Raw genomic sequence first — 27511 nt, 5'->3', positions numbered from 1 at the left:
GGGGATCTAATAAAGTACTGTCACCTCATAGACACATGAAAAATACAAAAATTTTAGCACTCCCTCTATAACTGACTTACCCGGTATCTCATATGTACCTGTATCTCACCTAACAGTGTGCAACAATACAGACCTAACCTGACTGCCAGATGGGGTGGCATTCATTTATTATGAAGCAATTAAGCGTCTCTTCCACCTGGTGGAGTCAGGTTACAGGTACTACAGACTGTTACAGCTGTTAAAAGGCTGACCATGTTAATCCAGGTGAGATATTCTGTATTTCACATAGTTCAAACCATGTACGATAGTGTGGGAATGGCATCTTTAAGCCTTAGTTGAGACAGATGAGTGTTGACTGCAACACCAGTCATTCATTGTAGAAAAAACAAACAAAAAACAGCATAGACTTTTCTGTTGAGGATGTGCATGCTTTTCATATCTTGCCACAAAAGTTGCTTGTAAATGTATCTGCTTACATATTCATAATACACATTGCAACTGATTTGGACAAATTAGATTGATTAGAACGCAAGTAAGGATGGCCTAAATCATCACTGTTTTGTCATGTCCAGAGGCTCAACACAACTGTCTATTATATTTTACAGCACTGTGTGCCTCCGTACATTGATAAGCTTTATGTTGATGCTGATTTTTCTTTTCCAACAGCACTTGGCACCTGCCCACAGAGCCAAAACTACAGTGATGATTTAGGCCATGTCATCTGCATGGTGTTGTGTTGGTCCACTGACAGTGAAAACTTAATGGTCTCAACACAGCCATCTTTTTAGAGTAAATTGTGCTTCAGTATGTTGACAAGCTTCATGGAGATGCTAATTTTCCTTTCCAAAAACTACTGCCAAAACTACTAGTAATTGGTGCACTGACCACGGTATTACTGCGCTTAACTGACCTGAACCCCACAGAGAATCTAGTTTGTATTGTCAAGAGGAAGGTGTGATTCATAAGACTGAATTCAAATTAATTTACGGCTGTTATCAAACAAACCTGGCATAACGCCTCAACGGTGCCACAGGCTGATCACCTCCATTGATGAAATAATTTGTTCAAACGTAGCGTAGTAAAAAAATCGAATCATTTTTTTTTAGTGGTCTCGTAAAATATTCAAATTCATTAATAGGATTTTCATGAGCTGGCCACCATAATCAAGATTAAAACAAGGTTTTAAATACTACTTGAATTAGACAAATTAACCGTTACAAAATATTTTAATTCATTGAGAGCTGTAGCAGTCAACTACTGGCTTTCTAGTACTGTTGGTGCAATGAGGCCTCCTAGTGGTTATGGTGAGTGCAGAATATTTTTTCAAAAACAGTTGTAATATACCATTAGCTCAAGTAAAACATTTCCTTTCAGTTCTTATGGCCACCAAAAATGTGCTCAGAACACAGCTGTTAAAACAGTGTTCATTTCCCTCATGTCATGTTCAAGGTTTATGCAGTCAAAACTCAAGTAGACAAGTACAACATGAGGTTACGGTATTACATCTTTAATTTTTTCGCAGAACAAAAAAAAATCTTACAGACAAGCCTGAACTCAGGCAACAGAACCTTGCAGTCGACTCCATGCAGCGTGCAATGTGGCACATGAGCAGAACCCAGCAGAACCCTCAGGACAGTCTGATCATGGAATGTTCCATTCCCCATGTTCACATCTACCAGTCCCAACATTTTACATTGTGCAACAGGGTACTTTAGGAAATGCGTTGGTCACCATGAACTTGTTTTTAAGTAATATACAGCAAAAATTTAAACCTTTTCTAAATCTTGCAGAGTAAAGCTCTAGACAAGAGAGCATACACTGGTCCACTGGACGACATGTTGTACAATATTTGTCTTTTTTTATAACCAATAACATAGTTTCTCCCTGGGTTTTTAACAGGGAAAATTAAACCGGTACAATTCAATTGGAAAAAAGGTTAGGCTAAGTGCTGAGGTGGTGCTTAATCTACTTCTTCCATACGAGATGCATCATCATCGTCACCCTCTAGCGGTGGGATCACGTCTGGCGCGGCTGCAGAACTGGCCTCCTCCACAGGCACATCATCGTCGTCGATACCTACAGGTCAATAAGCATGGAAGAAATTGCATGCATTGATTAGGAACGGCAACCAAACTCAACAAATCTGCATTCACCACCACAATCTAGTGGCGTGGAATACACTAGGTAAAACACACATCTTCATTGTATACATCTCTAAATTCCAGGAATCTGAATATCTGTGGGTCAGTCTCAATATGTCCAAATACTGACAGACTTCATGCATGTTTTTCTCCCAGTCAAGCAGTGCTTACCCAGGCCAAGCTTGATCATCCTGTAGATGCGGTTGGAGTGTGTCTGAGGGTCGTCCAGGGAGAAGCCTGATGACAGCAGGGCGGTCTCAAACAGCAGGATGACCAGGTCTTTCACAGCCTTGTCATTCTTGTCGACATCAGCCTTCTGCCTGAGGGTCTCCACGATGGGGTGGTCTGGGTTGATCTCCAAGTGCTTCTTGGCCATCATGTAGCCCATGGTGGAGTTGTCTCTGAGTGCCTGGGCCTTCATGATCCTCTCCATGTTTGCTGTCCAGCCGTAGGTGCTGGTCACAATGCAGCAAGGGGACGAGACCAGTCTGTTGGACACCGTCACCTGGGAGAACAAGGTGAGACGTTTACAAGAGGGAATAAACTTGTGCGCCAGATTGTCTTTTGTACAGACCAAAGTGTTTGTAAATACAGGCAACTTAATCATGCTGGTTGGCCATGTTAGATCTCAAACCTGAATTACCTTATTATATTAAATTAACAAAAAGCTACATGCTTATATACTTGGCTGGCAAATGGTTTGAATTTACAAATTCCACACTCAACTAAATTTAAGGCATCTAATATGGTTCTATGAAAAGAAAATATATATATTTCTGTAGAGCTGCAAAAATGGATTCTCTTTGAGATTATTCAATTAATTATCGAGAAGAGCAGGTTTTCCCCTTCCATTCTTTACACATGCAAAAGTAATGAAAACAGCATATAGACCAGTGCATTGTTTAGAGATTGGCCTTGTTCACTAGTTTTTGAAACTGAATCTGTAAATGACACCCCTCAAATAGGCATCGATTCAATGTATTAATTTAAAATAAAATCTGTTAGTCCATTTAACTTGCACTCCTACATTTCTGCAAAAATGTTCACCCATTAGTTTTGCACAATCAACTCACCAGATGCAAGTTTAAACAAAAACACCCCACACATTTTGTTAGAATGTCATGACAAACCATACAATTTCACTTCCACAATTTCTTGTCTTCTACCACTTTGCTACATGTATCTCACACACACACAGTCCTGGGAACACACTAGTCACAGCAGGATTGCTTCTCACAAACCTAAGGTATAGCCAGGGTGCGCGCGCACACAAACGCCATTCATTTGAGTCTATATAGGGGATGCTCAAAGCTACACCAACAACTCACCCAGATTTTATTTTAGGCTGAATTATGGCACCTGTTAGCAACAATTAAAAGGGGGGAAAAAAACCTTTAAACTGCAGTACTGAATTCTGAGACGTTGAGGACCAGACCCGAAGGATAAATGTAACAAGTAATATAACAAATTAATTAGAGCCAGACTCTATATACAACCGATCTTTCAACCTTTCCATCTTATATCATTTGGGCATGTCAGTTTTCAAAAATAGACGATCTACAGGCTTACCAACACATCACGTTGTAAGCTTGTAGATCGGCTATTAGGGCTTGGACATTTTAAGTTTTTAAAAGTAGTTAGAAAATCTTGCCCTTTTTCAAATCATCGATCAAAATACAAATTTTGACTCGGATCTAAAATGAATGGCTTCTCATATGATCACCAACCTTCTCCACTTTCTTGTCGAGGATCTCCTTCATGAGTTTGCAGAGGTTCTCAAACTTGGTCTTGTCCTCCTCCATTTTCTTCTTCTCCTCCTCGTCCTCTGGGAGCTCCAACCCCTCCTTGGTAACAGAGACCAGGGTCTTGCCGTCAAACTCCTTGAGCTGCTGGACACAGTACTCGTCGATGGGTTCCGTCATGTACAACACCTCGAAGCCGCGTTTGCGCACACGCTCCACAAAGGCAGAGTTGGCCACCTGGTCCTTGCTCTCACCTTGATGGAAAAAAATGATTAAGCACGTTTGCAAAAACAATGTGTGTGACTGTGTATATGCATGTGTATGTATATTATTTTCCCCCTTATTCCTCTTAAGTTCAGGAATGTACAGCTGAAAAACAATGTTTATATCAAAGCTGAACAAAAGGCAAAGACTAACCAGTGATGTAATAGATAGACTTCTGGTTTTCCTTCATGCGACTGAGGTACTCTGAGAGGGACGACATCTCATCACCAGACTGGGAGGTGTGGTAGCGTAGTAGCTCAGACAGCCTCTTACGGTTTTGAGAGTCCTCATGGATGCCCAGCTAAGAAGAAAACGATGAGTACACAGGCATTTTAGGCCAATAATTATTCACCATGTTCCTTTAGCTGAATTAGCCATTAAAAAGATGTAGGTGCCCCCAATAGATCACATAATTTGCTCCAGTTGGAAACAAAAGCCAGGGGTGATATGGGAAGACATCGATTGCAGATACATTAACATAATTTTACCTTCAGATTTTTGGAGAAGCCATCGTAGAACTTCTTGTAGTTCTCCTTGTCCTCAGCCAGTTCAGCAAAGAGCTCCAGGCATTTCTTGACAATGTTCTTACGGATCACCTTGAGGATCTTGCTCTGTTGTAGCATCTCTCTGGAGATGTTGAGGGGCAGGTCTTCAGAATCCACCACACCACGTACAAAGTCTGGAGTGGAGAATACCACCAGGCTCATTATACACCAAATAAAGACATCTGAACAATGCTGCACTTCTGTGCCCAAATGTGACAAGAGGAACCACCAATTTTTTTGCTCAGTTTCAAAGAACAGAATTATAGGAGGAAGGAGACCCACACACTGCCACTTGTGTGCAGGGGTCTCCCTCCCTCCTCCCATGTCTACTGCCTTGTCACCAACGCACCTGCTCTAAACAAGAACCGGGTGTGTGGAAGTCTGCTCTTCATAAATAACAGTATTAAACAGCTTTTCTTTCTACGTCACCCCAGTTTTGAGGGTAGCTGGACCCTCCAACGTCTGGCTTTATATGGCAACCAAGTCGAATTTTACCGTTTGTTTAGAGCACAAACAGAGGCAGCAAAGTCTACTCTATGGACATTTGTTTGTTTAAAGCACAAAAGATTACCAGGCACCCCTCACTTCACACGAGTGATATTCTTTTAGAGATAGATAATCCACTTACTCAGGTACTCGGGAATGAGCTCTTCACAGCTGTCCATGATGAAGACCCTCCTGACGTACAGCTTGATGTTGTTCTTCTTCTTCTTGTTCTCGAAGAGGTCAAAAGGTGCACGGCGGGGAATGAACAACAGGGCTCGGAACTCCAGCTGGCCCTCCACAGAGAAGTGCTATAAGGGGATAATAATAATAAAACTTTATTTATATAGCACTTTTTTAAACAAAGTGCTTTGAACAGTCAGACAACAATAACAGAATACATGGATGGGGAAGACGAAAGCTTAAATGTCACACACACACACACACACACACACACACACACACACACACACACACACACACACACACACACACACACACACACACACACACACACACACACACACACACACACACACACACACACACACACACACACACACACACACACACACACACACACACACACACACACACACACACACACACACACACACACACACACACACAAATTACCTTGACAGCCAGGTGGTCCTCCCAGTCATTGGTCAGACTCTTGTAGAACTCTCCATATTCCTCGTTGGTGATGTCATCAGGGTTCCTGGTCCAGATGGGCTTGGTCTTGTTCAGCTCCTCCTGGTCGATGTACTTCTCCTTGATCTTCTTTTTCTTCTTCTTGTCCTTGTCCTTAGAGTCTTCCTCATCGTCTGAGCCTACGTCTTCGATCTTGGGCTTGTCTTCGCCATCTTCCTTCTCTTCTTTCTCAGCCTTCTCCACCTCTTCCTCGTCGTCGCTGATCTCCTTGTCGCGCTCCTTCTCCACCTGCACGGCAAGAAGTGAGGAGACATTAAACTTCTCTGTATTGCATTTCATTTGGTAAGTGTTCTGTTGCTGACAAGCGTTGGCCGTGCTATTTAGTCAGATACTCACAAACAAGGTGATGGGGTAACCAATGAACTGAGAGTGCTTCTTGACAACCTCCTTGATCTTCTTCTCCTCTATGTACTCTAGCTGGTCATCCTTCAGGTGCAGGATAACTCTTGTTCCACGGCCAATGGGCTCACCTGAGAACAGAGTTGAAAACCATTTGTGAGCATGTGCATTCAATGCTACCCACCAATGGATAAGCTCTACCCACACCTCCTAGACCTAGAGCAGGGGTGCCCAAAAGGTAGATCATGATCTACCAGTAGATCACAAGGGCTGTGCAGGTAGATCACATTACATGCCCCTAAAAAAAAATATATATATGAAATTTAAATTTTGCCACTTGAATTAAGGTGACTTGATTGACATTTAGAAGGGCCTGTCAGCTCAAACCCACAATGTATTACTTTGTTTTCAAGATTGTTGTGCACAAACGTCAGTAGCATTACAAAGTTATATACTGTGGAGTAAGGAAACAGCAAGACAGGAGACCTTGGGTGCGTCGAGGTAGTTTACTCACTTTCCACATACAAAATATTACAGTACACTGTCTGTAGAAAGAAAAACCCTACCAATTCCATTTTCCTTCTATTTCCCATTCCAAGTGTGTTTGTCTTACTGTAGCCTATGTAACGCTAATCGCCAACTGCCAGACCTCACAATTGATGTGAGGCGGGCCTCAAAGTACTGATAACGGGTACTGCACTAGTTTCTTAAAATGAATTAATATAATTCACTTCCTTGGCCTACTGGCAGAATGCACAAGAAACTTGGCACCGGTCAGTCCAGAGTAGTAGAAACCAAACATATACAAGATACGTACCAGTGTCAACCTTGACTGTAAATGAGCCCCCAGCAGAGGATTCCCAGATATACTGTTCGTCATCATTGTGCTTAGTGATGACTGTCACCTTCTCAGCCACCAGGTAAGCAGAGTAGAAACCCACACCAAACTGACCAATCATGGAGATGTCCGCTCCAGCCTAAGAAACAAATATCATTGTACCCCAGTGAATAACACTTTATTGCAGACTATGGTCTTGCCATGTTAGGATGATGCATAATCTTTAAATTGTACTGCAATGCATATTCTATACTAGCTTTTTAGTTACTGCAAATCAATCGCTTTCTGGGATTATGTCTCGTTTGCTACTCTGATGTACCTGTAGGGCCTCCATGAAGGCCTTGGTGCCAGATTTTGCGATGGTACCCAGGTTGTTGATCAGGTCAGCTTTGGTCATACCAATACCGGTGTCGGTGAGGGTCAGCGTACGCTCGACTGTGTTGGGGATTACGTCGATCTTTAGGTCCTTGCCAGTGTCCATTTTGGTGGGGTCTGTAAGACTTTCATAGCGGATTTTGTCCAAAGCCTAAAAAGACAAAATCCAAATAGAGTAAAATATTAATATTTGTAAACATGTTGCCGCTTTGTTTTCCAGTGAAGGATATCGATGTGTATTACAAATCACAGTAGTAAATACAGAATTAACAGCTAACCTTACCAGTCCCTACATTGGCTAAAATACACAGGCGTTGAGGAAAAATACAAATACTCATGCAATACTTACATCAGAGGCATTGGAAATCAACTCCCTAAGGAAGATCTCCTTGTTGGAATAGAAGGTGTTAATAATCAGGGACATCAGCTGAGCGATCTCTGCCTGGAAGGCAAAGGTCTCAGCCTCCTCCTCTTGGCGCATTTCTTCAGGCATCTAAATTCAGAAGACAATGATTTAGTTAAAAAGATGGTAGTTGAAATCTTATCTGAGCCACCAATATATAGGCTGTTAATTATTAATACATTACATGGCGATAGGATTGATGGGAAATACTACTTCAGTCGGTGTGAATTCCATTTTAGAAAATGTTGTATAAGAATAGTTTAATCTGAATAGTGACTACTAGAGCAACATTGTGTGCGGGATGAACTAAATCATTCACTCTTATCCACGCCCCATTACGCAACCTTGGCTGCACCGCACTCCCATAAGCCATCAGCGGAAGTAATATACTAACCAACATGGCGTCGTCTACACAGACGATGATACAGACAATGGATGCCGAAAGCACGTGTTGGGTCAGGGTCGGGTGAACAATACACAAACGAAGTCACTTCTGAGAAGTGGTTTTGGTGCGGGTTCGTCGACTGAAGCAGTGCATACCAGAGGCGTCCTCCGGAGAGGCAGACGTGGGATTTAACTCTCTCAAAACTGCCCAACAGAAAATAACTAATCACATGCTCACGTCGGGTCGCACTGCACGACGTCGTGAGCTTGCAGATCAGCCACTTTTCGGCGAGCGAGCGACACCGTCGTACGACAGGGTATGAAGGCACAGTCGTTCACAACGACTTTGTACCGAGGCGAGACATGACGTTTTTAGTGCGATGACGATTATACAACATAATGTAGTTGTAAGTCTCAATATTCACGAGTCACGACACCATAATGGTCAAGAACATGGTGGGCTTTTGTCACGTTCAAAGCAAAAACTGCGATGCTGACGGTACGACAAGGCCACATGTAGGACGAGAAATGAGCTATATAAAGCAGCCTCCCTCCGCGGGCCATTGTAAGAACACATCCTGACAAGTCTGTAAAGGTGATGTGATATATATGGAGGTCAAATGTGCATTTGAAGTGCTAAATGAGAGGTTGTGGTGCCGTCAGTGTCACCCATCTCTGCCTTGCCGCAAGACAACACTGGCGTTGGCCTATGCACATTGCGGCATCATGCCAATTCCTTAAATTTGGATGATTATAGTTGCCAGTCACCATTTGAAGACTAATGTAAATTGTAACTTTAAGTGCTATTTTGATGCTCTCGTTAAACACGATGCGTTCATAATTGTGACTGGCCTTTGGTCCCAAAACAGATTTCCTTGCCTCGAGGCTCGTCCTGATTTATAACAATAAACACACACACATACGAAAACAAAACGCATACAAAAATGTCCTCTTACAAAGCCACACAATCGTCCACGTACCTTGTAAAACGTTCCGTTGGCTATTCTTGAATAAAACGCCACCAATTTGATAGTCCCCTCTGCTCTCTGACGCAGGGAAATTGAAAGGGACTTCCTCTTAAAAGACGGATATCTTTATATGCCGTGCGTTTTCAATGTGCATATCCATCCGCGCACATCTCCACACTGTACCATTCCACCTGCAGCTAGTCTGACTGGGATCTACTCACTCTGCAGGTTGCACATCCGCTCTAGGGCGGACACGGAAACTTCTCGTGGTGCATGCTTGTCATGTGTATTCAAATGACCACCAGATCATAATACAGTAGGCGGGCTCTACAACGGATCGGAAAACTGAGGAATAAACAGAAACCAGTGTATGTAGTCTGTCTGATGAAAACCAGACCTGAAAGAAACTTGAAAGAATGTATGAATATAACAAGACCAAATGTTGGTGGGGGAAGTAACAAGTGGTTTTTGGTCAGTTTTGAACATGACCCATTCTTACATTCTTATATTTGGATTTTGGTCAAACCTCAAAATCCGTCCGGATTACTGTCATAAAGTTGGATAAATATGGAGTTTCGCAATAGATAACATTCTTACAAATGATATTGCGCCCACAATGTTTAATCTGTGGTAAAATTAGTAGATGGTGTGGGGCTCCTTTTTAACCCGGCGGAATAATATGTTCAGACAAGCGGGTGTACTGCGTTCCTTCCAGCACTTTCCATGAAAAACCCGCCTAAAAGTGACGTCACTGACTTGTCAATTACAGCCCAGCCCCTCGCAACAGCCCCAGAGCCAGGCAACAACACAGCAGCTGTCATACATTGTACAAAATACTATAGCAACCAAACCGCAACTGAAAACAACAAACCTGTGGAAAATAAAAGCATATTATGACATTGTAATGTAAAAAATAAATTAATAAAGAAATACAAAATCATTGAACACTGAACAGTAGCCTGACTGACAAGTTCATTCAACAGAGTGATGCAGTTGCACCGTGCACGAAGTAAATATACATAAAGATCACACAAATAGTTCTAGCCTCTAGGTATAGTTGGACCTACAGATAAACCCAGTTTGATTTATTTTGTGTTATACTACCTTTATCCTAAATTGATTGATAGATAGATTGATTGATTTTTGAATTTCTTTATTTGACAGTATGCATAAGGGCAGGCTACATTTCAAACAAAACGCACAAGTCAATGGATTGTGGACGATCCATGATTAAGCACTCACACTTGTTTACAACACAGGATCCACCATTTTCAATTCATCAGAACATTTAGAGACCTACAAATATACACTTCTATAAAAAACAGAAAACAAGAAATCATCATATAAAGAAAGTTAAAAGGGGTTAAAACCTTTGGTTAAAACATGTACAGTAACAGTATATATATATATATATATATATATATATATATATATATATCACTGTGTATATATATATATATATATATATATATAGTGTATGTATAGTGTATAGTGGTTGATCCTCTGCTTCTTGGTGTTAGTGAGTGACTATCGCGCAAATCAGAGACAGAAAACAAGCGCACTCCACTGCTGTCGTCATCACTCGTAGACGCAAGTTCTGAGTTTGCGTCAACGGTTTGAGGCCTGCGGTTAGTAGGCGCCTAGCTCGTTAAACACAATTTAAGCGTTTCATTAAGGATAACTCGTTCATAACGAACTTTTTTAAAATCATTTATTTCTGGGTACGTACATAAGGTACGTATAATTCTGCGCCTGAAAGGGCCTTTAGAAAGGTACTTGGGAATCTTTACTTTGTATAACGCAACGTTAACGTTAGCTTAGCTTAACGTTAAACTGTGCCGGGTGGAACTCCTTTATAGCTCTATGGGTGGACCTCGCTAGCCATGACATGAGTTGCTTGCTTCTGGCTGGTTTTAGTTACTTTAATAATGAGTTTTAATCCTTTTGTGTAATGTTTGTCTCTCTATAGGCCTATCACATTTAATGCAACAACAAAAAACAAACCTTAACGGTAGGCCTTTGCCTCGCAGACCTGAATAAAGTTATTAATAGGAAGTTACAACTGCGTAACAAACTTAGCGAATGGATTTCAGAATTACCTGCCATTAATGCATTATTTCTGTCATCATCTGAGCAAAAGTAACCAAGCAATTTAGATTTCTTCAACTTTATTGCTGAGTGTAATAACACTGTAATGAGATGTGAGGTAAACACGTGGGGTTTGCTTCAAGACTACCATTGCTTCTCTTTGTTTTCATCAGGTTGGTCTCAACACAACAAGGATGTCCTTCCCACCTCATCTTAACCGACCGCTGCTACCCCAGCCAGGGATGCCTCCTCAGTATCCAGGGTTCCCCTCAGGTAAGGCACACAGTGCGTAATCAACATCTTAACTTCTAATGACATATGTTAAAGCAAATGGTAACATGAGTCTTATTGCCTGTCACAGGACCCCAGATGATCCCATTGCATATGGGCCTCATGGGTTCAACACCAGCTGTCCTATTGCAGAATCCCATGACAGTGATCAGTAAACCTGCCGTCCCCAGGAAGGAGGGTCTTCTTGCACGTCCTAAAGAGGACGAGAACAGTGGCCCCACCACCACAGTGTTTGTGGGTAACATTTCAGAGAAAGCCTCGGATGTGCTCATCAGACAACTGCTGGCAGTAAGTGACAGCTTGTTTAACAGGAACTTAGCTGTTTTTCAATATCAGCTAAGCTGATATGAATCATTGTATTGTGAGTGGAACATGTGTGTGACGAGACACTTCCAAACAAGCTCCTGTTGGAAAATCACCACCAGACTACATAACTTATTGAAATGTGCTGAAATTGTCCAACGCAGAGATGAAAAGCTTTTGGCACCAAACGTACTGGGAAGTGTTCATCTTCAAATGTCCCCAAAAAGAAACGATGGGTTTTATATCAGCAAAGTTCCCCTTTAACCCATTTAAACCTAAGGTTTCTGTAAACCATCAGATTCATATTATTGATAATGATGCTACATGGATACTTACAACAGCAACAACTGAGAGACACAGAGGTAGCTCTTGGATTGAAGGTATAACAAGTTAACAACACACACACACACATCCTCACGGTCAATATGTTCCCACATGTGTCAGCCTGACCTAAAAACTGAGCCTAAAAACTAAAGCATAAAACAACACTATTCTGTACTGTAATGGCTAATGAACTCTTATATTTCTTGTTTCTTTTTTCTTGTCATTCTTTTCATTAGAAATGTGGTATCGTCCTGAGCTGGAAGAGAGTCCAAGGAGCCTCAGGCAAACTTCAAGGTAACATAAAATGCACAATGATCAACTCTGTGAAACTAGCGGTTTCAATTTCACATCTGATATTTTCACCATTTACCACCCAAAATTATTTTGGCATATGAAATATCTGTTGATGGATCCCATCCCTCTGAGGGATGGGAATTTGAACATTGTTTTTGTAAATGTGTACAACTGTACACTTGCAGTTAGGGCTGCAACTGTCTATAAGTGATTATTCTATTGATTACTTTTTAGATTAATTGAATAATCCAGAAATTATTTTAAAATATATAATTAAAAAAATCAACTAAATAGATTAGTCTGATTAACGTGTTGTGCAAAATAAACTATGAATTGCGAGCTTGTAGATGATCTGCTATTTTTGTTAAAGCTACTCCATGTAACTTTCATGTCCTGCCTTGGATTTGAATCTAGTTCCTCCATGCAAGTGCTGGAATATTTTCCATTGAACTAATAGAACCTGCCTGCTGATTCAGGGCAGAAATGTAATTTTACCAGTACCACCTGTCAACCAGTAGTGTTCAAACCAGACCACAGGATGTACATTTCTCAAGAGAAGAGCAGGGAGACCAAATTCTACCACTCCTATATTGTAACATACTCTATGGAGCAGCAGTGGCTCAGGTGTAGAATGGCCAGTAGAGCGTCCGGATGGGAACAGCAAGGTTCCCAGACCCAGTTCGATCCCGGGCTCCCCCACTGACCCCAGAGTTTGAAGTGTCCTTGAGCAAGACTCTGAACCCCTAATTGCTCCTGATGTGCAGCTTGGTGCCTGTATGGTTTCCTCCGAGAAAACCTGTTCTCATTTAACTAATTGCACACAAAATATGATGTGATTTAACCTTCTTCCATCCTGGTTTGTGTGGCAGCCTTTGGCTTTTGTGAGTATAAAGAGCCAGACTCCACTCTGCGAGCCCTGCGGCTGCTTCATGAGATGCAGATCGGAGACAAGGGTTTGCTTGTGAAAGTGGATGCCAAGACCAAAGCCCAGCTGGATGAGTGGAAGGCCAAGAAGAAGACAACCAACGGGGTAATGTATTTATTTAATGTAATGATTGTGACTCTTGGCTTCGCTTCCTTTTTGGTATATCGAGGAGTCCTGTCTCACAACTTATATTTGCCAAAAGTGTGTTTTAATTAAATGGATAAAATAACTGATCCTGGCCTGGGCCGTGGCTCAGCGGTCCAGGCACCTTGGCTGGTAATCCAGTTTGGCAGTGTGCCGCGGGTTCGACTCCCGATCCTGACGGCCTTTACTGCATGTCACCCCCCATCTCTCTCCCCATTTCCTGTCAGCCTACTGTGATTCTATCCCTCTACAAAAATAAATAAAAATGAAGGCGAAAGCCACAAATATCTTTAAAATAAAAGAACAAACCCTACAATTAGTACTGTGAAATTGTTAAGGCCCCCATATTTCAACCCCCCCACTGACACAGAAACCTGTAGGAAGTCCCTAGTGCAGTGACCAAAAACGCTGTGACCTTACGGCATGTTGTGTTCACTCTGTTCTCGCTCATGTTTTCTTTCTCGCTCCATGTTGGGACTTTGAAATAAAAGCATAAATAAACACCCTAATGTAAACTTGAAAGTTAATTTACATAGGTTGACTACCATGAATATATTCAACTTGCACATTTGATAACAGTCTTGTTGTTTTCTGGCTGTAGCAGAAGGATGGAGGGCTGGATGAGGAGGAGCTGCTGGATGAAGAGACAAAGAAAAAGGATCAAATTGTCAAGGGTGCTATCGACGGGCTTTTACGAGAGCATTCCAGCGAACTCAATGCTCCCTCACTGGATGACGACGCCCATCGCCGCAATAGGAGAAAGAAGGAGAAAAAAGAGGAGGTATGGAAATAATCCCCAATTTGTGTAGCTCTTGTGATGCAAATATGGCTGCAATTTACGATTATTTAAATTATCTATCAATATAAAGTATATGATTTTTTTTTATTCATAGGACCATAAAATAAGACCAAGTCATTCTCATTTTATAATCTATGGCACCAAGAAAACATTCATATTTTGGTGATATTGTAAATGGCAAGTATACGAAATAGTTGCATGCAATTTTGTTTGATTATGTGTCAATTTATGCTCTGATTGATAACAAATACAAATTGCAGAATGCTAGTAATCTGTGCGCATCTACACTTTCCCCCTTTTGTCCGTAGGAGGACATCAACGCTATTGACGGATTGGAGGACGACAAGAGGGACCTAATTTCCAGAGAGATTAGTAAATTCCGTGACACCCACAAGGTACAGTAACTCATTTGATCTCCTTATTGACATTACAGGTTTTGGACAGCAGCTGCTCACATAGTTCACTCACCCTTAATTTCACATATTTACAAAGATGACATATTTACAAAGATTTTCCTTGATCGTGCTAAGATGCACACTGCACTACAAATTGGTCACCTTCAATGAATTGGAGATCCTTAAAATGTTGAGCTGCCACACATCTGATTTTGTCGCACATTCTTTTTCAAACATTTACATCATATGTGCTCTAACACTGCCCAACTGTTAGTATTTCTGATATCATTCTCAGCCCTAATTTGACACGTGTAACCACATTTTTTGTGAACCCACCTAGGTGTGACCATAATAGTCATTAGACATTCATCACGCACACAAAAAATGCATGGAGACGATGTAAAGTTACTTAAAAGCTAATCTATTCATTAAACCCCACCATTATGATAGTGATCATATGGTGACAAAATCAAGATGAATCTCAGAGCTTTGGAAAAAGTTGCGAGGATAGGATGTAAGTATCAGCTTTTACTTACTATATACATATACTGGGCGCCCCCCTTTTGAGGACTTGTACAGGGGCAACTGCGTGGGCACTTTGGTGTTTGATTGACGTGCTTTTGGAACTCTGTCTGTTCAGCCAGATATGTATGAGTGACAGAGTATTCGGCAGAACACTGATTTCCATTTGGAGTCGTGCGTCAGTGCTGCCCTGTGAGCTGGACAGCCCAGTGAACCTGTGCAAGCCCTCTGTAAAATGATGTTCTGTATTAATGGTGTTTATTTGTTTATACTATAGCACGTAGACTATTATCAATAACCACTGCAGTGATTTCTGGCTTTGTCCGGGTGGGTGGGGGGCGTCCTCTCCACAGCAGCAATGATGATCTGAAGACTGGCAAGGTATGAACTTTCTGTATGTGTGTGTGTGTGTGTGTGTGTGTCGTGTGTTTCTGAAATCCTTATCTCACCTTTCCTCTACCTCTAAATCTTTAGTCATATTTTACATCAATCGTGCTTTATTTTATTCATCCTTGTCAATCAACTAGACTATAAGAGTAATATAATAAGAATACATACCATAGCTTGAAACAGTCACCTAACCTAGCACAGTCATGCTTTAATCAGTTAATTTATGATACATTTGTAGCAGCCCAGATTTCAATGAAGTGGATCAGAAACTGAAAAAAAGAAGGGAAAAATAAGTTTTACAGAACTAAGACTGAGAATGCGATTCACTTTACTGATCGTATTTAATACCACTCAACACTACAATGCCTATTTGCCATTACCAGTATGAATTAACTGAATTATAATGATTAAACAAAAGTATCATGAGTACATGGATGATAGCCACATGCTGAACCATTTATACTCTTGTCGACCCCTAAACCTTTTAAATGTTGTTTGGCTTATTGAGTGTGAACAAAACATCGATAACGATAACACAAAGTAATAGTTTGTAGATGGTCTTTCTGCCTTAAATCATCTGAATGTAAGAACAGAAACGACAACAAAAACAAAACGGTTTCTGATCAAAATGAACATCAAGACATTTACTGTCCAGTCCGTGGTAGAATCTTCATTGAGGTAAGTAAAAAGAAACGAGAACCAACCCCACAAATTGATGTGGATGGACATCCAGTGGTATGGAGATATGACGAGCTTCCTTCTTCTTAAAGCATATTAATTAAATTCCACTGGTCTGTTTCACACTGTATTAAGTTTAGAAATGATCAAGTCTTAAGCATAAGGTTTACATGCTATGATGCATGCTATGCCTGGTTTTACGATTGCTTTTAGGTTTGCACACTTAACCTTTTTAACCACTCAAGTTAACCTAATTTTGATGTCACTCTGCATACGAGTGCTACATGTCTAAAATGTTATACAATTGTAGACCTCACTGTTTTAGCCAAAAAAAATAATGCACCACTCCACAAAGTGTTCAGTCAGCTTTGGACCCTGGTTTGTAATCTTTCCATAGACTTGTGTATAGTATTCATATACAGTAGGGAGAGGTGGTGTCTGTGTGTCTGAGTAATGAGTCACAAGGACCTACCGAAGACTACTATATGGGTAAGACAGCTTCTACAATTTCATTTATCTTTACAGAAATGTAACTGATGTTCATAAAGTCACATTTGTCTTGTTTTAGCCACTGTATCAAATGGCATTGTAACCATCGTAATCTTTAAATGAAGGTTGTTTTGATGATGATGCTTGAGCACAGACAAAATCCCATAACCTTTTTTTCCCTTGTATACCGTGTAACCTGCTTTCCTCCCAGGCCTAACTTAAAAGGCTTGTAGGGGCAGCGAAGGGCTGAATCCTAGTTCAACACCTGTAAGTCACAAACAACTAGTTTAACAAAAGACTGACGCCTTTTTTCTGTATTTCCGTTTCCTGAAGCTGCTGTGCTTTAACTCAACATTTAAATAGTACAAATGGAACATTTGTCCAACGTTTTAATACCTAAGAAAGGTCGGTTTATTTAATAAAACAAAATTCCCCCAGTACCGCATGTTTCATAGAATAAAGACACGTACAGTAGAATAACTCTGCAGAGCCTGGTAACCACTGCACCCTTTAGAGAATTTGTCAGGTCAGACAAATTGATTGCGCTCCTGAAACTGTTGTACTCAACACGGCTTACGCCCTACTGCCTTGTTTGGGTCTCCATTGAACCCCCTTTCTGCTTTTCCTCTGCAGAAACTGGAGGAGGAGAAGGACAAGAGGGAGAAAGAGCGGGCAGAGTTTGAGCGTGAGAGGAAAGACAGGGCCGTAGAGCGAGAACGGGAGCGAGAGCGTCGTGACCATGAGAGGGAGAAAGAGAAGGAGCGCGACAGAGAGAGGGAGAGGGAGCGTGACAGAGATAATAGAAGTCGCGACCGAGAGAGAGCGGACCGGGACCGCCGGACAAAGGAGCGGGAGCGAGAGAGAGACTGGGACAACAGGGACAAGAGCATTGAACGCAGTCGATCCAGGTAACGCTACGATAGATATTAAACTAGTATGGTTTGGCAAATTGAGGGATCACTGTGCTTTGTAGTAAAGGTGGGCCAATATGGAAACAATATATAAGATTTATTCTTTCTGGTATCACAAAATAACCAATTTCAAAGTAACAATATTATTGGATAACATAATGAAATGACCTAAATAAAAATATGCAAGTACTTTTTTTTTATTTTTTTTTAATACAAATGTTATGGTCAGTGAAAAGCAGTTGCTTTTGTATTTTCTACCTGCTTTTGGCCATTCTATTTTGTGGTTTTGCTAGGGTATCTGACTTGCGTCTTTCACATTCAGCATATGTTGTGTTTAACAGGATGATGAAAGAAATTGGTTGTCAAAACTGTCTTTCGCTGTAACTGGCGTAGAATTCAACATATCATTTTAAATGTAGGCATTTACTGTAGCAGACTCCAAGGTTGGATCAAGCGATCAAGTAAATGGAGTGCCAAGAAAACAGTGCTACAAAGTAGCTAAGCTATTGCCATTTGATTGGTCGGGATGGAGAAGGGCACAGAGGTGCACTCGGAACATTTTCTAATGACAAAGTATCTTTTTCTGTGTTTGGCAGGGAGAGGAGTCGGGACCGAGACAAGGACAAGAAGCGGGACCAAGAGGATGAAGAGGATGTATATGAACGCAGGAGAGTGGAGCGGAAGCTGAGGGAAAAGGAATCTGCCTATCAGGAGGTAAGGAGGGGGTGGGCCTGATTGTCAGAGAAAACCTGGAACTTGGAACATCAACCAGGTTCAGTCTACTTACAGTAACTAGTAGAAAGTAGTCTGTCTCTGTTAAGATACTATTCCTCAGTGGCCCAATTTCAATGTTTGCCCTCAAGACCTGCACCCTCACTGACTTAAGTGACGTCAGCTGGTAAGTGCTTGAGGGTGAGAGGCTGCAAGAGCTGAGCTCCAAATGGTATAAAGGAATGGGACAGCACCTTCATTCATGACATTTTACATAACTTAACTTTTTTTTACTCATTGATTTACCAATTTCAAATGGGATGGTTTAAGTCTCAGTATGTGTCTGTGATTTTTCTACAACTGGTTGCAGTATGTAGAACACCATTAACAATACTGAATATAAATTGTGCTAATAGTTTCTTTTTTTTCCACTTAATATTTATTGATGAAAAGACAAAGACAATACGAAAAAAACAAGGCTGCATTATTCTTATTACAAGATGCATTCATTTAAATCCTCATACATTATCGCTAGGCTGAAAGAAGAGATCCCACTTTTCCAACTTTTTATAGAACTTATCCTCTTGTAGTCTAAGTATGAATGTTAGTTTTTCCATAACATACAGTTCCTCAGTAATGTCCATCCAATGTTCTTTCGTTGGTGGGTCCTGTTGGTACCAGTGTCGTGTGATCGCTTTCTTACTTGTTGCTAAGAGGATCTTGATTAAATATTTATCATGTATAAGAAACTCTTCAGGGATATTTAAGTCTGAGGTATCTTAAAACAAAGAATGGTCTCCAAGGTGGAGTGGATATCCTGCCAGTATTTCAGAATTTTTAAAGTCCAGAATATATGAGCTTGGCCCGCCTCCTTGTGGCCACACTGTCTCCAGCATGGCTGTTCTGTTTTCAATTGTCTTGACTTAATTTTAGGTCTCATTAGGTTCTTCCAACAGAATTGTCTCCACATTCTTGAGTTGGTAGACGTAATTTGTGTTTTGCACATATTTACCCATTCCTCTGTAGTGGTGACTAAATAATTCCCAATTAGTTTGAATGTACTCTGTGGAGTTAGTCCTGGCTGAAACCAAAGCATTGTATACACTAGACACTGCTCTTTTGGACTCATGCTTATATGCCGGTATAAAAACCTGTATGAGATTGTTTGAGGCCACCCGCTCGGAAGCTTGTGCTAATAGTTTCTATGATACAAACATGGCCTGACAACAACCTTAAGTGTTTTTTATATATTAAAAAATAAAGCTTTAATCCCTGCCTCATCCATAGATCGCCTAATACAGAGGCCCAAATGATACACAAATATGTTGCTGATGTGACACTGTTTTGACTGCAGCGTCTCAAAAACTGGGAGCTCAGGGAGAGGAAGAAGGCTCGAGACCATGCCAAGGAAACTGAGAGGGAAGATGAACGCCGGAGAGAAATGGTAACAGGAAGTGTTAACCCACTTGTGTCAGAGAGGCGTAATTTATTATGGATCCCACCGCAGCTCTAGGCAAACCCTGCTGTGATTGGCCAGTAGTTGCTGTGATTGACACTAGTTCTCGTTTTTGCAACTTTGTCTAAAAAACATAACCCTAACCTCAGTAAAACTATGCGTAAACCTAACCTGAACCCTAACCTCAGTAAAACTATGCCTGCCTGGGAGCCAATCCGACAGGTCTGTTTTAGAGCTGTGGTGGGATTCTTAATCTGAATTCCAGTCCAGTGTGGCATGGTACAAATGTTTCAGAACACGGATAATGAGCTTCATTTAATCATTTCAGAGGATTACATTTTGTGGTATTGTTTGTAAATATTATACCATGATAAATTAGAGCTCTTGTATCATTCTAAATATTCCTACAGGTTAAAGAAGGCAAACGACTGAAGGAGTTCCTTGAAGATTACGATGATGACAGGGATGACCCCAAATATTACAGGTGAGCTTCAGGACTGAACATGGTATCAGGGAGGGCCAAAAGATTTACCAGGAATTTGTTGTGCAGCTGTTCTGTAATGGTTAAATAGGTTCACAACCTTTAGTTTTTGTTTCATGGTGAACCAGATAGATGGGTTTTTAACTAGGACCCCACAGCTAGTTTAAAGCGTTTGGTCAGGCACTCTCTGTTTGCAAACCAAGACCTTGTTGCTGCTCATCATAGATTACATGTTTCTGAATGTGGACAATTCAGATGGTGTGTAAATTAATCTCAGAAAGGCCACTATATCTGGCAGCCAAGATGAATAAAACTCCAAATAATAAAAACAAATACTATTTTACTCAGGCCCGATTCTGAGTAGTTGCATGCAGTGTTGCAGTTTCATCCTTTGTTCCTTAATGTTGTAATTTGTTCTGTGACCCCTAGGGGCAGTGCGCTGCAGAAGCGTCTTAGAGACAGAGAGAAGGAGGTAGAGGTGGACGAGCGTGACAGGAAGAGGGAGCAGGACGAGCTGCAGGAGATCAGACAGAGGCTGCTGGCAGAGGGACATCCAGACCCTGACGCAGAGCTACGCAGGGTGTGTGTGTGTGTGTGTGTCTGCGTGCGTGCGTGCATGCGTGCATGCATGCCAGTCAGTATGGCACTATTGTCTTTGTGAAGGTCACTTGATCCTCAGAATCTCCCTGTATTAATAATCTCTCATTAGCATACCCTCTGCACTGTGTGACGTGATCTCCTGATTGGTCACACCCCTGTGTTTCTGCCTCTCATCATTGGTCTAGATGGAGGAAGAGGAGGAGCGACTGCGGCAGCCTCCTGTCCTCCCGGAGCCGGAGCCAGAGCCCGAGGAGCAACGGAAGCACCACAAGGCCCCTCGAGACCACCGGGACCGCAGAGTGGACAGAGTGGACAGAGGGGACAGAGGAGACAGGGATAGAGACAGAAGGGACGTAGGACGCCCACGAGTCGCTCAATCGGACGATGAGGTAGAGGAGGGTGAGGAAGAAGATTATGAGAATGAGGATGAAGACAATCCCCACTCTAAGCCCAGCCTGAAGCCCACATTGCGGCCAATCACAGCGGCCCCGTCTGTGTCCTCGGTCAGCAGCAATGCATCCCCCAACACACCCGGGGGCGACTCGCCGTGCGGCATCATCATCCCCCATGAGAATTCTCCACCTGAGGCTCTGCCCCAGGAGGAACACAGACCCAAGATTGGCCTGAGCCTCAAAATGGGTAAGACCAGTGACACCTGGAGACTTATTATGCAAGGGAATTCACTTTAACATACATACTGTATGTACTGCAGTGCACAATATACACAATTGTGCATTGACATATTGCAAATTTGCAATGTACATGTGCAGTATGTGGTAAATTGGTCAGTGCTGTTGTGCTAAAACTCTTCTGTCATTGCAAAAGACAAATCTGCCCTCTGCAGATTTGGTCTGGCACCGCTCATTTGTGATTGGATTTCACTCACTCAAAAGTAGAGAGGGACCAATCGTGTATGCCCAGTATGCAAATATGCATTTGTTTTTGGGAAATGCAGGTTTCACACAGAGATTCCACCTAATATCTACGCAGTGGTATTAGTCTGGCCAAGCAATGAATAAAACATATTGCAGTGTCAATTGTTTTCCAATATCATTCATTAAAGTTATTATTTTTCGTGATTGTCTAGGTGCCGCACCAAGCCCCAGCCAGCCCAATGCCACAAAACGGAAGAAGCCCACGGTAGAAAGTGTCTTCAACAGGTTTGATGATGAAGAGACTGACGAGCGGCCCCGCAAGCGGAAACTGGTTCCCTTGGACTATGATGACGAGAAGAGCATGGAGGCGGATGCGGCAGCCCTGGCCAGCGTTAAGGGAGCCGACACTGAGGAGAAACGCAAACACATCAAGAGCTTGATAGAGAAGATTCCCACGGGCAAGCCTGAGCTTTTCTCCTACCCACTGGATTGGACCATGGTCGACACGGTGAGACACTGCCCAGTGCTACCAGCTTTATGAGTGGTGCAACCATAGGGTGCAGCCACTCTAATGCCCAGCTTTGTCCGTCCCTGGCTGTGTCCCTATGTATGTTTAGGCTTAGGGTACCAACAGGGGACGCTGTTGCACCACTCACTTAATTTACTTAATGTTGGCCAATGTGAGCTGTTCTTGAATAGTTTTAAGCATTAAGCTGTCTCTTAAAATAACTTTGTAATTGTCAATGGAGGGGTGCGTTTATTCTGCCTAAATTCCCCCAGATGCCCTGGAGATTATGTCCAGCTACCTTTAGTAACAAACCGTCTGCACATTTGGTTCCCAAACTTTTCATTCAATCACATCATTTTTCAAACCTTTATTTATTCATTCGCGACCCATGAAAATGTTTGGGAAATGTTGATCTACACTAATCGTCAGGCTGCCTCTGTTGTAGCTTGCTACCCTTCTAAACAGTTTTTTTTTTTTGTATTTTTTTCTTTTGTCTCTGTCCCCATAGATATTAATGGAGCGACGAGTCCGTCCTTGGATCAATAAAAAGATCATTGAGTATATTGGAGAGGAAGAGCCAACATTAGTCGACTTTGTCTGCTCCAAGGTAATACATATGTAGTGGTTGACCTTTGGAAAATTGCAGTTAGGAAGTAAAATGAGTATTGAATACCACTGATTACTTTTGAAATTTCCACCTCCAGGTGATGGCTCATGGTACCCCACAACGTATTCTAGATGATGTTGCTATGGTAAGTGGCATTTAAATAGCCAACAGAACACACACATGCATATCCATTAGAGTTCTCATCGGGCCCGAAATTTGAAGCCCGGCACGGCCCGGCCCTAACTGGTTCAGCCCGAAGCTCGGCCCGACCCTAAAGATTTCCATAATGTTAGGCCCGAAGCCCGATGAAGCCCGGAGAAAAAAAAGAAAAAAGAACGCCACTTTAATGCATGGCCAGCGCAGCGGCGTGCGCCGTCAGTGGTTCAGTGTGTGTCTGTGTGAGAGTGAGAAAGGAGTTCAATGGACTTATCGCCGAAATAAAGGATTTATGTAGCTCACGTTAGACTGTTAATGTACCATTTCCATATCATTCTAATGGATTCCATTTCCAGTGGTGGTGAGTAGCTCCCCTTAGTTTCCTCTGAAGTGAAGCAGCTATGTCCAAGACCCCAAGTATCGTCCCCGTTGCGTTCGGTGTCCAAAAGAACAAACATAGCCTACAAAGTTTACAAACCATCCACGCACCCGCTCATGGCGTGTCTCGACAGCTTAGAGATCTGTTATTTTAAATCGGGCACATATAACGAGGAGCGCCGCCGCACTGAGGGACGGCGGTTATAATACTAATCATTTTGTAAATCAAATAGCCTGTAGCCTGCAGTGGACTGTAACATTGCGTGGTCATCATACACTACAGAATTATATGGAACGGTTGGTGACTATATGACGTTGATTAGCTGGCCTAATGATTAGGTTATTCATTTCATCGCAGCCAGCTGGGTTTAACGAGATGGCTCAGTGCAACTGTTTTCGTCATGTTGCAGTCACACGATAGCTGAATCAGATATCGTGTGATAATTCGATTGATTTATAAAACATTTAGCATATGAACTGAAGCTCATTTGGTGCGCCGCAAACCAGAGGCCAGCCAGCGGTATAAACAACCACCCCACCGTTCACTTCTCTCTGCTCATGCCTGCGCACTGTGCGCAGTCAGTAATCCAAGCCCCCTGCCTCCACTCCTCCGTCTTCCTCCTGTCACAATTAAGTGAAGCCCTCTTTATAATAAATACATACTTGTAGGCAGTATAGCCTACACATTACACAAATAACAGAATTGCTATTTTTATTATAATAACATTCTTGAAAAAAGGAGAAAGAGAAAGAAAAAATCACGGAAAATCACAGAGCCCGAGGCTCGGCCCGGCCCGACTAATTAGCATAATGTTTTGGGCCCGGCCCGGCCCGAAAATGTCGGGCCGGGTCGGGCCGGGCCGGGTTCGGGCAGAAAATGAGAACTCTAATATCCATTCTACTGTACAGTAGGTACTTGGTTGGGACTATTGATGAGTCCAACAATAAGGGGGTTGATATTAAGTTCTCAAAATTCTTAACAACTGCCATAATTCATCATCATTCCAGTTGTTGTACCATTAGATTGAGAGATAACATGTTTACATTTGAGGTGCTTCTAACCTCTGCCTTTCTCAAGCCTATTGGATTAAAGGAGGATTCCATACTAAAAGGCTTTCTTACCTTTCTTTGTAGTTATTACGTCCCCACCAAAGAGGTCCAGGTGTTATTTTGTGCAAATGCTCCTTATTGGCTATTTCCCCTACCATAAGCCCTAAATGAATTTAATGGGAATTGAATGGGGCTAGTATGGGGTGTTGTGCTAATTCGCTTATTTCCATCGCTCAAAATGATTATTTTTTTGTATATATCCTCTCTTCATAATGTAAATAATATCCCAAGCGGCACACTTTACTACTTATTTCGATGGAAATAAGCGAATTAGCACAACACCCCATAGCCCCATTCAATTCCCATTCAATGCAATTCATTGAGGGCTTATGGTAGGGGAAATAGCCAATGAGGAGTTTTTGCACAAAAAAACACCTGGACCTCTTTGGTGGGGACGTAACGACTACAAAGAAAGGTAAGAAAGCCTTCTAGTATGGAATTCTCCTTTAAACTTGCCCTTTGTTCTTGCTCAGGTTCTGGACGAGGAAGCTGAAGTCTTCATAGTGAAGATGTGGAGGTTGCTCATTTACGAAACCGAGGCGAAGAAGATTGGACTGGTTAAATAAGCAAAGTAAGCACTGAATGAAGATCAACCATTTTTTATATTACCTTTCCAAAATCATTCAGGCCAGAATTGAGGATCCCCACGACGTGCGCTAATCATTGAGGTCTGGTGTTATACACCTGCAGATCCTTGCACAATTAGAATATTGTGCAAAAGTTCATTTTCTTCTGTAACCATCATCATCATCATCATCATACTATAATTCACTCAATGTCTGTCTGAATTAATGAATGTCTGAAACACTGTCGTAGCTCCTCACTGCCTGCACCAATCGCTCCGACCTTTCACACAGGCATTGACCATAATATTACGGAGGTCTTAACAAAGCCCTTTTTTCACTTTAACAAATTAGTGATTCATTTATTTATTAGTGCATTAAAATTACCCATCCACAAATGCGAAAACCCACATCAAGTATTTTTCCCTCAGAAACCGTCGGACCTACAGTTACAACACTTGGAGGGGAGGTTCATAATAATTCGAATTAATGTAATAAATAATTACATCAGTCGGCCTCATGGTGGCGCTATAACAGCCCACTTTATATTTCGCCTTATAACTCTTGAACCGTAGGTCGTAAGGATAGATTTTCCGCCATTTTGACTTTTCTTCAAAACACTTTTTGCTCTTCCACCTACAGCTTTTGTGCAAATCTTACAAAACGGTACACATGATCTCTGGACCTATCCGATTAACACACAGGCAGAATTTTCAGAGTCTGTATCGTTCGGCTGTAATCGAAGTTACTGGGAAGGGCCTGTTTTACAAATAATAATTACACACATGACCAACGGAATGTCCAATCCACCCCAAATGTCATTCACATGTCGCGGGTGGTTTAATCAACTGAGAGCTTAGTTTATTGCAAAAACATGCTATTTGGGGATAAATCCGCTATGTTTGTGATAGTGTAACCTACGGGCGCTATAGCGAGACAGGACAATTCTTTCCCAATCAGTAATGTGATCTATACATCGCATTACCCACACTGTACATAATTTGGTGTTCATATATTCAGAATGGGTAAGGTCTAGTATAATTAAAATGGTGAAACCTTCATATATTTTCCATGTATTGCACATTCTCTGTGGGGTTCAGGTCAGGCCAGTTTGCTGTTCACTTAAGCACAGTAATACCATTACCATGGCCAGTACACCACAATTACTATTAGTTTGGGCAGTGTGGGCAGATGCCAAATCCAGCTGGAAAGGAAAATCAGCATCTCCATAAAAAGCTTGTCAACATATGGAAAAACAAAGCTCTAAAATCTCCTGGTAGATGGCTGTGTTGACTCCAATGTGACGTTTTCACTGTCTGTGATGATTTGGTCTGCCTTGTCATCTGCTGGTGTTGGTCCACTGTGTTGTATCAAGTCCAGAGTCAACACAGCCATCTGTGTTGCATCAATTCAGATGGTTGACATTTCTGGCTTAATTTGGTCTCATGTAATATTCAGATAGGATTCAAGATTAAACTGTAGACTGTTACGCCATTTCCCCGTACTTCTTAATTAAGCTGCCTCACATTTGATTTCATGCCAATAACTTTGTCCCAGCAAACCTCCTGTAGGTCGGAGGTGAAAAAAACCCACTTATGACAGAGTGCAGTTGCCACAAGTCATCAGCTCCATGTTTAAGTGGAAAGTATAGCTACTTTTCTGAGGTTCCCAATGAATTGCTATGGAGACCACTTATCTTCATAGTTACCATGCGTCACTGAGGTCCCATGGATTGTCCTGAATAGAAATGTCTGAAGTGTTCTATACAAATTTTGAGTATGCACAGTACTTATGTATTTCATTTTACTTTTTCAGGTTTGGGGACCCATGTCTTTTATTGAGGAAGTTATTTTTTCTTTTTCTGGTCATGTTCATGGTAAACATGTTCTCATCCATAAACCAAGGGAGCATTATTCTTTGTCTACTGAACATGACTGGCATAACAATGGCTGGTTGTACACCTGTAGCTACAACCTCAAAACCACTATAGGAAAATACAGCTGCTAGGAATGATTTGCAGTTGTAAAAATGCTTCCATTTGTTTTTGTATCATTGCCATTTGTTTTGAATAAACTTGATTTTTATACATAATGTATGAACTCTTAATTTGTTCACATTTAATACAAAGCAATTCCTTATCTACAAGTGATTAAGTATGAAAACCACTTATAGACCTGTAAGCAGGGGTCATCGCCATGTTAGCTTGTGGTGGACTTTTGTCAGACATACAAAATGAGTACCGTAGATAACCCTGAATGACCATAACGTCTGTAACTGAGTGTTCAAATGGACCCACACTCTCAGAGTTAAGGGGGTC

The 27511-nt window shown here is 41.7% G+C and overlaps 2 protein-coding genes across 8 annotated transcripts; one reads left to right on the top strand and one right to left on the bottom strand.

Moving 5' to 3' along the window:
- Positions 1–1491: 1491 nt before the first annotated feature.
- On the bottom strand, positions 1492–9368 carry hsp90ab1 (heat shock protein 90, alpha (cytosolic), class B member 1). The gene is made up of 12 exons (XM_079526647.1): positions 9209–9368; positions 7791–7934; positions 7386–7592; positions 7046–7205; positions 6226–6359; positions 5812–6117; positions 5321–5486; positions 4636–4826; positions 4301–4448; positions 3869–4137; positions 2313–2646; positions 1492–2076 (listed from the first exon to the last, which is right to left on the bottom strand). The coding sequence occupies exons 2-12, from the start codon at positions 7932–7934 to the stop codon at positions 1961–1963; spliced, it is 2175 nt and encodes a 724-aa protein (XP_079382773.1). The 5' UTR covers positions 9209–9368; the 3' UTR covers positions 1492–1960.
- Positions 8282–27285, top strand: rbm25b (RNA binding motif protein 25b). 7 transcript variants are annotated; one of them, XM_079526636.1, is made up of 18 exons: positions 8282–8545; positions 11458–11557; positions 11646–11863; positions 12439–12496; positions 13366–13526; positions 14170–14346; positions 14673–14759; positions 17472–17746; positions 18346–18463; positions 19815–19904; positions 20327–20400; positions 20827–20977; positions 21183–21636; positions 22085–22380; positions 22889–22987; positions 23085–23132; positions 25105–25202; positions 27010–27285. In XM_079526636.1, the coding sequence occupies exons 1-17, from the start codon at positions 8459–8461 to the stop codon at positions 25195–25197; spliced, it is 2586 nt and encodes an 861-aa protein (XP_079382762.1). In that variant the 5' UTR covers positions 8282–8458; the 3' UTR covers positions 25198–25202; positions 27010–27285. The 7 variants fall into 7 exon arrangements, with proteins under 7 accessions (XP_079382762.1, XP_079382761.1, XP_079382765.1 ...); XM_079526635.1 differs by having other exon boundaries at positions 8285–8545; positions 14167–14346; XM_079526639.1 differs by lacking the exon at positions 8282–8545 and adding an exon at positions 10716–10824 and having other exon boundaries at positions 14167–14346.
- Positions 27286–27511: the final 226 nt, after the last annotated feature.

The sequence above is a fragment of the Electrona antarctica genome, assembly GCF_951216825.1.
Source record: "Electrona antarctica genome assembly, chromosome: 17".
In the NCBI taxonomy this organism is placed as follows: domain Eukaryota; kingdom Metazoa; phylum Chordata; class Actinopteri; order Myctophiformes; family Myctophidae; genus Electrona; species Electrona antarctica.
Note: the sequence above shows the minus strand (reverse complement) of the source record. Positions and strands in the feature narration are given on the sequence as shown.